Source organism: Anomaloglossus baeobatrachus, chromosome 3 (assembly GCF_048569485.1).
Source record: "Anomaloglossus baeobatrachus isolate aAnoBae1 chromosome 3, aAnoBae1.hap1, whole genome shotgun sequence".
Lineage (NCBI taxonomy): Eukaryota > Metazoa > Chordata > Amphibia > Anura > Aromobatidae > Anomaloglossus > Anomaloglossus baeobatrachus.
Window position 1 is genome coordinate 373,004,221 of NC_134355.1, and position 12,539 is coordinate 373,016,759.

Genomic DNA, 12,539 nt, shown 5'->3' on the forward strand with positions numbered 1-12,539 from the left:
GATAGAGAGATAGAGAGATAGAGAGAGAGAGAGATACAGAGAGAGAGAGAGAGATACACATTTATTTTTAACGAACATCTATGTATAGTTTTATCTCTCAAAGTTGTTGCAGTGCCAGGAATACCATTCTATGTTGAATAATTGCTATTTAATGCTCAACTGTATTGTAATTGAACTTCTACATTGGGTTATAAAACTCTGTTCACACTCGGACCTCTAGGTTCTGATATTTTTTTTTTTTTTTTTTTTATTATTTTCATGGTAAGATTAGCAAAGCATGAAGCTCTAATATTGCAATCAGAAATTGCTGAAGCCCTGTCACACCCTAAATAAGAATATAGGCAGCAGCGGAGAGTGTGAGACAACAGGTCCATCAGTTCTAGCTGCTGTTACACAGACCCTATTGTGGACATGATCTAGATGTGTACATTGAAGCAGACACCATGATAGTCCATTGGAAGGGTGGATATGTTGTGCAATGCAACCAGTCATCTTTAGCACATCTGCTATCTTTTATCTTGTATCCAATATTGTTACAATTTCTGCAGTATGGCCAAAATATTTGGGATGACACAAATTTTTGGCTTTTGCAAAGTTTGCTGCTTCAGTGTTTTCAGATCTTCTAATTAGATGTTTTTATACTGTTTTATAAGCATTTCCTAAAGTTTTACACTTTTATTGACCAATACATAAAGTCTATGGAAAAACTCAATTCATGTTCAACCTTATTCTTCAAGACCTGGCAATTCACTCCAGCCTACTTTTCCCAAGCGAACCAGGAGAAATTTGGAGACCGTGCTTTTTCCTGCATAATGGAGCACCATGTTGCTGATAACGAAGTGGTTCGGTGAATAAAACATTACATTTTTGGGTCTTTGGCCATGAATCTCTCCAGATCTCAATCCCAGTAAGAACTTGTGGTCAATCCTCAAAAAGCGGGTGGACTAAGAAAAACACAGATATTGTGATAAGACAAGAATGGGTTTTCATCAGTCAGGATTTGGCCCAGAAGCGGATATCCAACAGGCCATGGAGAATTGCAGAAATCTTGAAAACTAAGGGTCAGCACTGTGAATAGGGGTTACTGGGCAGTGTGGTCTATTGATTGGTACTTTTATGGTGGCGCTTGTTGGTGGGTATTGCACTTTATTATGAGCTTTGGTTCTGAGCGGTCTTCTCCTCCTTGGTCTCCTTAGGATTACAGTTTGTACCTACGTCTGTTGTTTGTTTTTTGTTTTTTTGTTTTTTTTTCAGGGTTCTCTTGAGTATTTATTATATGAATTGTACCTCTTTTATATTGGTTATCATGTTATTTATGTAATCATGGCTTTGGTTCTCTGATTATATTTATGTTGTGATTTTACGTGTATGGGCACTAGAATTCCTAACTGCTTTGAGTGATTTGTTAGATTTACGATTTGTTTATAATGGTTATTGAAATCGTGTGATATATTAGAGACCACACTGCCTTTTTTTCATTTTTAGGGTTATGGGTTTTAAAGGTTTTTTGTGTTTTTTGTTTTGTTTTTTTAATTATTGAGTGTTTTTTGTTTTGTTTTATTTTGCTTCTATTTTTTGTGTATATAACTCATTGTAATTTTTACTTTTGTGTGTGCGGTTTTTGTTGCATCTCAGATATTAGAAAGGTCTTTTTAGTGAGTAGATCATATTCAGTACTGTATATTCATCAGTGTTTGAGCATTCTTAAAAATATACTAATGCTTTTTTTGTACTTTTAGTATGGGTCTTTAGGTCCAATATTGGTTATTAACTGTAAATATTGAGTCTTTGTATAAACCTGTTGTATTTTACAAAAATAAAAGTTTAAAAACATCTGAAATGCTTCGACTTGTACCTCGGTCACCATAGAAAAGTCAGAAGAAAATCTAACACTGAAGCAGCAAAGTTTGTGAAAACCCCAATTTGTGTCATACAGTTGTATATGTATATTTTACTGTTAACAAAAACTAAAACTCTCCTCCATTCATCTAAAGAAGGTCCTTCTCAGCGAGAGCATGGATTTCTACTAGCTGCATTTTAGATGAATACTGCTATCAAAATGTGTTCCTATATGCAGAGGATAAGTTTCCACGGGACAAAAGAGTGAAATTGGTCATGAAATCTGCAGCAGAGGGTGACATGATGCAGAATTCGGCTTTTCAGGGCCAGTTAATATGTGCCACAGCATGTGGATGAAATTTCAATAAATCTCATTCACAATGCTCCAACCAAAAATCTGGTGTGTACTGCCCCCTGGGAACATATCCTTCAGGTTATTCTTGCTGGTACCGAGTCACCTGATTGGAAAGACGGGTGGCCGATTTAATGGGGATGTCACCTTTTTAATTGAATTTATCATAGCATGAACTGTGTTCCTCATCCTTCGATGCAATGAGTTTTTATTCCTTCCTAACTTCTCCATCTGTTTTCCACTTTCTTCCTCCTAAGACCCCTTTGCCCCATCTGAAGGTAGTGCAGAAGCTGCTCCTGAACTGGACCTTTTTGCTTTGAAGCCAGCTGAAAGCAGCACTCCTGTAGTTACCCCTACGACTAGTACAACCACTGCGAGTGCTGCTCTCACCACCACTCCTTCTCCTCCTCCTCCTCCTCCTACTCCTGCTGCAGCAGTTGCTCCTACTACCACAACTGCCACTACCACTACCACCGCTGCCACCACAACTGCCAGCACTACAACAACTACTGCTCCTCCTGCTCTAGATATCTTTGGTGGTAAATGACTTTGTGGGTTTTTGATTGATATGTTTTTTTTGTTGTCCTGTTTATTTCTGTACCAGGTGATTTCTGTTTTCATTGCTTCATTTTGTTTTTCTTTCACCATTCATTGTAATATCCAGTTGAGCTTCCTGGCTTCAATTATTTTCAAGATTGTGTTTATGAGGCAGACATTGAAATCTCAAGTTTTAATATATGACCTATATAGTCATGATCTAGTAGGACATATTTACTGTCCTTTTAGTCATACTTATCACGTTTGTATATTGCAACTATAGCGGCTCACTAAAGAAAATTGGGGTTCATTGGGCACTTTTAAAGGGGAATACATTTTTTTTTTTTCCAGGCATTAATGGTTTTAAAATGAGACCTATTCTGCACCCCGCAGATTCAGCGCAGGCCGCTCTAGAGTTTTGGATATCGATGTCTGTCTGCTCTGTTCGGATGTTTCCGGAACCGTAGTAGCCTGCATTTGGCTTCAGCAGTCATTAGAGAAACAGTCAATGACTCGCTTAGGGCCATTTTACACAGACTGCTTTTTGCCGGATCCGGCGCACTCCAGTACAGTGTGATACAGTACAAAGGCAGCGCGGCAACTTCCGGGTCACATGCTCCGGTTACATGACAGCATGTGACCGGAGCTTGTCGCGCTGCCATTGTACTGTATACACTGTACGGAGTGCGCCGGATCCGCCAATCCGACAAAAAGCCGGATATGTGAAACAGCCTTTATAGTTTCTATTCATGTCTAGAAAAAAAATGTATTCAAGTGTCATTTAACTTTTTACATGGAAAATTACAGTGAATTTCCACCTTTTTATCTTGTGTTGACAAATTTATGTATAGCATGCACTAGAGAAAACATATGGCATACAGTTTGTTTCGTTTTTTTTTTTTCGGGGGGGGGGGGCTATATACTTTTAGTGTGTAAACACAAACAGAATGCGATCACTGGTAGTGGCTGAAGGAAGCCAGATCTATCATGATCTCTGCAAAAGATTTCATATTCTCCATCAAAAAATGAACTTGTATACTTTTACTGGTATTTTTTTAAATCATAGGCTTAAATCTGGAAATTCACTTTTAAAGTGATTCAATACTTGTGCATTTTTGTTAATTTTAGCTTTTAAATAAGGCTATAAAAGATTACAGACCGCCAACATGTTATCGTTAAAGTTTAAGGGAGCCTCAGTTTTTTTTTAATGGATACTTTTAATACACTGAACAAAAGAAAATATAATGCTGTATGCAGTTATTTTCTTTAGTCCCTCCAGTGCCTACCGGCAAAACGCATACTGTCTTCTAAAGTAGCATTGCAGTATATTATGTTTTTATTTTTTTATTTTTTTTTGTAAATTCATTCTGTAATTAGTCCCCAAGTAAAGCTACCAGTATGACATTGTTCCTTTCTCTCTAAAAAAACATGATATACTGCTCTTCAATTAAGTTATGTGATCTCAGGGTGACCCCCTTAGGAACTACATGGCTTTGTTTGCTGAACGAGGTCACCAAAGAGCAGGGAAATGACTACACTGCAGAATTATTAGGCAAATGAGTATTTTGATCACATGATGATTTTTATACATGATGTCCTACTCCAAGCTGTATAGGCTTGAGAGCCAACTACCAATTAAGTAAATCCGGTGATGTGCATCTCTGTGTAATGAGGAAGGGGTATGGTGTAATGACATCAACACGCTATATAAGGTGTGCTTAATTATTAGGCAACTTCCTTTCCTTTGGCAAAATTGGTCAGAAGAGAGATTTGACGTGCTCTGAAAAGTCCAAAATTGTGAGGTGTCTTGAAATTGCCAAACTTTTGAAGAGTGATCACGGAACAATCAAGCATTTCATGGCAAATAACCAACAGGGTCGCAAGAAGCGTGTTGGGCAAAAAAGGTGCAAAATAACTGCTCATGAATTAAGGAGAAGCAAGCATGAAGCTGCCAAGATGCCATTTGCCACTAGTTTGGCCATATTTCAGAGGTGCAACATTACTAGAGTATGAAAAAGCACAAGGTGTGCCATACTCATGGGCAAGGTAAGAGGCTGGAAAAACGACCACCTTTGAACAAGAAACCTAAGATAAAATGTCAACACTGGGACAAGAAATATCTTAAGACTGATTTTTCAAAGGTTTTATGGACTGATGAAGTGAGAGTGACTCTTGATGGGCCAGAGGCTGAATCAGTAAAGGGCAGATAGCTCCACTCTGATTTAGACACCAGAAAGGTGGAGGTGGGGTACTGGTATATAATAATAATAATAATAAATCTTTATTTCTATAGCGCCAACATATTTTGCAGCGCTTTACAATTCAGGAGCTTCCTATACAAGCAAATAAGTTATAGAAAATACAATAATTGGAGTATGGAAAAAGACAACCCTGCTCATAAGAGCTTACATCTACAATGCGATGGGGGGGGGTGTTAAGGTACAAGTGCTTATTTACAATGTCAGTCCATCCATCTCAAGGAAATGGGGGATAGATAATTGCTGCTTGGACCAGGTAGCCAGAACCTTGAGATAAATTTGGGTGCCATGGAGTTTGACGTGGGGTTCTATTCTGAGAAGACGTGGAGGGACTATGTGATTCGGCTATGGAGTGTATGGTATGGGCTGTGATCATCAAAGATGAACTTGTGGGACTTTTTCGGGTTGAGGATGGAGTGAAGCTCAACTCTCAGACCTACTGCCAGTTTCTGGAAGACAACTTCTTCAAGCAGCGGTAAGGAAAAAGGAAAAAGTCAGTATCGTTCAAGAAAAACATGATTTTCATGCAGGACAATGCTCAATCACATGCATCCAACTACTCCACAGCGTGGCTGGCCAGTAAAGGTCCAAAAGATGAAAAAAAATAATGACATGGCCCCCTTGTTCACCTGATCTGAACCCCAGGGAGAACCTGTGGTCCCTCATAAAATGTAAGATCTACAGGGAGGGAAAACAGTACACCTCTCGGAACAGTGTCTGGGAGGCTGTGGTGGCTGCTGCACGCAATGTTAATCGTAAACAGATCAAGCAACTGACAGAATCTATGGATGGTAGGCTGTTGAGTGTCATCATAAAGAAAGGTGGCTATATTGGTCACTAATTTTTTGGGGATTTGTTTTTGCATTTCAGAAATGTTTTTCTAAATTTTGTGCAGTTATCTTGGTTTACCTGGTGAAAATAAACAAGTGCGATGGGAATATATGTTTTTTATTAAGTTGCCTAATAATTCTGCACAGTAATAGTTACCTGAACAAACAGATATCCTCCTAAGATAGCCAGATCTAAAAAAAAAAAAAAAACACTCCCAACTTCCTAAAATATTAAGCTTTGATATTTGAGTCTTTTGGGTTGATTGAGAACATAGTTGTTGATCAATAATAAAAAAAAATCCTCTAAAATACAACTTGCCTAATTTTGCACACTGTGTATAGCTGCTTATGTCCTGATGCATCATGGAATTGATAGTAGCTCATAGAGGAAAAATAAAAAGTTAAATTTATGAATCGAGATGGGGTCTAAAGAGAAGTAACACTGAACTACATAGAAGCAAGTACACATGCATAAAAATACACAGTATGATACATTCATGTGAGGGTTGGAGAACATAAAACTGTACTGCTTCTTTAAATCTCTGGCCATGCAGGGGATACAGTTTTTTTCATGACAAAATGAAGCTCCTACTGCTATAACGAGGTATTAAAAAATCAATCTGCATAGAATTATGAATTTTAAAAAGGATCATGTTTAAAGGTGGAGATTCACGTAGCCTTGTGGATTTTCTACACTACTGTGATAAGATGGAACTTGAGGTTCAGAATGTCTGAAGTCATCTGTATGTGCTGTAATTTTAAATGAAATCTGCTTGCCAATGATTACCATGCAAGTTTTCTTTGCATGCCTCTTTCCCTTTCGAAACAGATTACTCATTCACTCCTCTGCTGTTCTAAGCACCATCGAAGAAATAACATTGCTTGTATTTGGTCTTAGATTTATTTGAGTCTGTTTCGGAGGTGGCTGCTGCGCCTAAGCCTGAAGTTGCACCTAGCATAGACCTGTTTGGTACAGGTAAAGCATGACATTTTTTCATTCACATTTTTGGCTCCATGAATTGTTGCTGCCCTTCTGATTTTTCTCATTGCTTATACTGATGCGGCTCTTGTTTTCTTTTGCTTTGGGAAGATGCTTTCTCATCCCCACCGCATGGGCCTTCTCCTGTGCCCGAGACTTCCCTCACTGGAGACCTCTTATCTGGTGAGTGCTTTTTTGTGTAAAGCACTTGAATGATATGTAGGCCTAATGGATGAGCAATAGTTGTCCATGTCTGTGCTCTTTAGGGTTTTAGAAACCCAGTTGCCTTGTAAGAACATCCAACAGGCCATGTCACTGCTCGTTGCTTTGTATCATTACTTTCATAATACATTTAAGGACATGAGTTGTCTGCAGTGTCATTTCAATTGATCTGATTTTGTAGCTGCATGTGTCTGTTTTTTGTTTTTTTTTTTTTTTTTTTTTAAAAGGGGTTCAATCAAAGTATCCTTAAATTAGCAAGGTATACAACTTCTAATACACTTTAGTTTATCAAAGGTGTCCTGGTCTTCATATATCAATAAGGTTTCTGCAAATTCACTTCCGGCTTGTCCTTGACACGGAAGAGAGCTTCCTTTTGTCAGCACTAGTGATGAGTGAGCATTACAATGCTTGAGTGCTCGGTACTTTAACAAAGCAGTTGGATGCACGGATGGGCATGGCTCGAGTACCCGCGTATAATGGTATCAATAGGGAGAGATTTCCCAAAAAAGTGCTTGAGTTACCCATTGACTTCCATTATACTTGGGTCGCGCCCATTCAAGCATCCAACTGCTCTTTACAAGTACCGAGAACATGAGCATGGTAGTGCTCACTCATCACTAGTGTGCACATCTTCAGTATATGAAGGGGGCTGACGGACTGGATCATTTCAGTATCTAAGCCAAGAATATTCTCCATCACTGGTGATGCATGGACCGAGAATGAGCAATTGAAAGAAGTCCCTTCACATAAAGCAGTAATGTGCCGACATAAGAAATGCTGTTTTGAGCACAAGCCAGAAGGGGGCTGTGAGTATCTGGAATTATGGAGGATTTTTTCATATTAGCACCTTGGATCATTAAAGTATATTAGTAAGTTTTAATAACTGATAATTTTTAGTCCATTTGAGGTTATTATATATTTTATTTTTATTTTTTTTAACAGGGCAACCACTTTAACATATTCAGGCTAAAGTCTTGAAAATGAATCCGGTTACGCTCACCATTGCACATTGACTGAGTTGTCATTGCTCCATTAGTTGAGGATGCATGCTAAAAGTGTAATGAAAGCACTCTGCCCCCTGCTGCTATTCCTGTAAGATCCCAGGGCCCCCATCATTCTGCCATTTCAGTCACATGTTGTATGGTAAAAGCCACTTTCCTGGAAAGTCATGCTTCTCTACCATGAAGCTCCTAAATGCAAAGTGTCCTCAGAAAATCACCTATTGTTTATAGCAAGTTTTAGTGTTAAATGTAGTTTGTTTGTTTTTTTTTAACCTGTGCCTGTCCATAAGCCCAGAGGAATTAGGGATTAAGTAGGCATTGCAAGATTTGTTTTGTACAGTTAGCGATACTTTCTTTTTAATCTCTGCCTCAATTCCCTGCTGTCCTGACTCCATTCAATTTGTATTGGCAGTTTACGGGTAATACATTTTGGTCAAATCTGCAGTACCCGGCAGTGGCTGCTGCACATTGAATGGAGTTGTCCTCCATGGCTCAGTTCACTGTTTAGGTCTGGCCAGCAGCAACTGGAGCTATCAACTGCTGATCAGCGGAGGTGCCACACCCAACAGTTGGATATTTAATGAGCTAGCCAATTAACTGGTCATCAACATCATTCGCCCAGACACACCCTTTCCACACCCTTACAACTAGACCTTTCACCCCATACCCTACACCCTCACCTTTAGCAATATGAGCACAGGAACCTAAGTCCAAAGATGGTGACACTGGCATCTTAGAAGTTCATATTCATGTTAGGGGGGAAAAAATGTAAATGAGTCAGTTACTCCAATTATAACATACAACAGATTTTGTTTACTGGAGGGTTTTTTTTCTATTTCTTTAAATCCCAAGGAGTGTGGGGTAGGTCAACAACGTCGGAGTAGTTGAAAACCCCTTTTTATATGATCTTTGCTATGTGTTTCTATGGAAAGGCACAATTATCAAAAGTTAAACTGTAATTTAAATTTTAGCTGTAAAGGGAAAAATAGATGTTTTATTGTTTTACCAAAAGGTGCACAAAATGCACCATATATGTAACACTGGGGTTCCAAACAGACATCACAATACACTTTTTATATGTGGCACATACAGTATGTATAAGGAATGTTTAGACATATTGGCCTGGTAAGGTGCGAGCATAGCCTTAGATCACTCCTCTGGGTGGGGGGGTGCAATTATATATTTTTTTTTCTAACCCTTGGTAGTATAAAAGTCTCTTTAAAAATATAGACCATCTTATATTGAAAACCTTTATTTTATACAAAATACTTTTAATTACTATTTACACTTATCTTGTATAGGGGGTAATTATTAGGATTTAAAAAAAATAATAAATAAACAACGTTGCCAACTGATTTGAAAGTATAAAACTAACCCTAAATGCAAAGCTGGACAAGTTCAGTTTTAGGCTACATGCGCACGCTGCAGTTTTTTCTGCATACAAACTCCAACCAAAACTGCACCTTGTCAAAGAGAGCCTGGAAATGTAAAAAAATGCTTATAATGCTGGTGCATTTGTGTTGTGTTTTTTTGATGCTTTTTTGTCGCGTTTTTGTCAATTCTGACTTCATGTGTTTATCAGTATAGAAAGTGTGACGAAACTGCGACAAAAAATCAATAAGAATGACCATGCATTTTTTTTCAGAAGTTTGTGACAAACTCCTGACAAAAAAATGCAACGTGCGCACAGCAAATCTGATTTCTCATAGCCTTTGCTGGGAAGTCAAGTCAGAACTTGCGAACAACAAAACAGCACCAAAAAAGCAACAAAAACTGCAGCATGCGCATGTAGCCTTATGCGAGCTTTCCTGCTTTCTCTGGGTGGCAGCTATTTATGTATTATGCTTTGCTTATCTACCATAGCGCCATAATTTTCTGTAGTGCTGCCTTACAGACATCAGCATCATCATCACTGTCCTCACTGGAGCACACAATCTAGATTCCTTATCAGTATGTCTTTGGAGTGTAGGAGGAAACTAGAGTACCCTGAGGAAACCCACGCAAAATCTTTGTAGATGTTGTCCTTGGTGGGATTTGAACCCAGGGCTCCTGTGCTACAAAGCTAGCTATAATTAGAGGTAGGAGCCTGACGTGTGTGTGTGTGTGTGTGTGTGTGTGTGTGTGTGTGTGTGTGTGGTGTACAGTGTACAGACCAAAAGTTTGGACACACCTTCTCATTCAAAGACTTTTCTTTATTTTCAGGGCTCTGAAAATTGTAGATTCAAATTGAAGGCATCTAAACTATGAATTAAAACATGTGGAATGAAATACTTAAAGGGTGAAACAACTGAAAATATGTCTTATACTTTAGTTTCTTCAAAGTAGCCACCTTTTGCTTTCATTACTACTTTGCACACCCTTTGCATTCTCTTGATGAGCTTCAAGATGTAGTCACCAGAAATGGTTTTCCAACAGTCTTGAAGGAGTTCCCAGAGATGCTTAGCACTTGTTGGCCCTTTTGCCGTCACTCTGCGGTCCAGCTCACCCCAAATCATCTCGATTGTTTTCAGGTCTGGTGACTGTGGAGGCCAGGTCATCTGGCGTAGCATCTCCTCACTCTCCTTCTTAGTCAAATAGCCCTTACAAAGCCTGGAGGTGTGTTTGGGGTCATTGTCCTGTTCAAAAATAAATGATGGTCCAACTAAACGCAAACCGGATGGAATAGCATGTCGCTGCAAGATGCTGTGGTAGCCATGCTGGTTCAGTATGTCTTCAATTTTGAATAAATCCCCAACAGTGTCAGCAGGAAAGCACCCCTACACCATCACACCTCCTCCATGCTTCACGGTGGGAACCAGGCATGTACAGTCCATCCGTTAACCTTTTCTGCGTCGCACAAAGACAAAGTGGTTGGATCCAGAGATCTCAAATTTGGACTTATCAGATTTCCACTGGTCTAATGTCTATTCCTTCTGTTCTTTAGCCCAAACAAGTCTCTTCTGCTTGTTGCCTGTTTTCCTAGTAGCTATTTTAGCATGAAGGCCTGCTGCACAAAGTCTCCTCTTAATAGTTGTTCTAGAGATGTCTTCTCCTAGAACTGTGTGGCATTGACCTGGTCTCTAATCTGAACTGCTTTTAACTTGCGATTTCTGAGGCTGGTGACTCGGATAAACTTATCCTCCGCAGCTGAGGTGACTCTTGGTCTTCCTTTCCTGGGGTAGTCCTCATGTGAGCCAGTTTTTTTGTAGCGTTTGATGGTTTTTGCCACTGCATTTGGGGACACTTTCAAAGTTTCCCAATTTTTCGGAATGCCTGACCTTCATTTCTTAGTCATGATGGCCACTCGTTTTTCTTTAGTTAGCTGCTTTTTTTTCTTGCCATAATACAAATCGGCTGTGTATCCACCAGACTTCTCCACAACACAACTGATGGTCCCAACCCCATTTATAGGACAAGAAATCCCACTTATTTAAACCTGACAGGGCATACCTGTGAAGCGAAAACAATTTCCGGTGACTACCTCTTGAAGCTCATCAAGAGAATGCCAAGAGTATGCAAAGCAGTATTCAAAGCAAAAGGTGGCTACTTTGAAGAACCTAGAATATGACATATTTTCAGGTTTCACACGTTTTTGTTAGGTATTTCGTTCCACATGTGTTAATTCATAGTTTTGATGCCTTCAATGTGAATCTACAATCTTCAGAGTCATGAAAATAAAGAAAACTCTTTGAATGAGGTGTGTCCAAACTTTTGGTCTGTACCGTGTGTGTGTGTGTGTATGATTTGTGTGTGTGTGTGTGTGTGTGTGTGTGTGTGTGTGTGTGTGTGTGTATATATAATAAAAAAAATATTATCATTTTTATATATACACACATGTATGTATATATATGTATATGTATGTATGTGTGTGTGTGTGTGTGTGTGTGTGTATATATGTATATGTATATATATATATATATATATATATATATATATATATATATATATATATATATATATATATATATATATATATATATATATATATATATATATATATATATATATATATATATATATATATATATATATATATATATATATATATATATATATAATATAACCAAGCAGATGCATCAGAAGTAGTGAATATAAGAGACCAGATGCACGCTGCTCTGGGCGATTTTTTTCTTACAGGGCAGCAGCACTTGTATGCACTCTAATAGATGAGATATCTATGATACTACCCTGTGCCTTGTCCTTCCTCCCACTACTTCTGATGTGTCTACCTGTGATTCTTTTCATTTGATCTCACACACTCCAGTTTTGACTGGGCCACAGCAGGATGGGGAATCCCCCGGTGGGCCGCTCTGCAGGAGTTGGTCTCCCCACCCCTGAGACGTGTTTGCCACAATACACTTATTGTAACTTGTACAGAAAAAGGCAAGCATCTTGTCCGCTATATAGAAAGAAATAAACTGGGTAGTTTACATAAAAGCATAGCCAAATTTGTGAAGAGTCAGGCAATATTGCATGTAGCTGAACAGTGGGCCTTCAGAATCAGTCAGTGGTGTGCCCTTTGTACCCCAGTCTGACACTGCA

The 12,539-nt window shown here is 38.7% G+C and overlaps 1 protein-coding gene across 1 annotated transcript in view; it reads left to right on the forward strand.

Moving 5' to 3' along the window:
• SNAP91 (synaptosome associated protein 91) overlaps positions 1 to 12,539 on the forward strand; it is a 198,609-nt gene that overhangs the window by 150,886 nt on the left and 35,184 nt on the right. Inside the window, exons 17-19 of the mRNA XM_075341499.1 lie at positions 2,449 to 2,730; positions 6,715 to 6,792; positions 6,907 to 6,978. Of these exons, the coding sequence (XP_075197614.1) occupies positions 2,449 to 2,730; positions 6,715 to 6,792; positions 6,907 to 6,978 (432 nt within the window). The remainder of the gene's footprint in view (positions 1 to 2,448; positions 2,731 to 6,714; positions 6,793 to 6,906; positions 6,979 to 12,539) is intronic.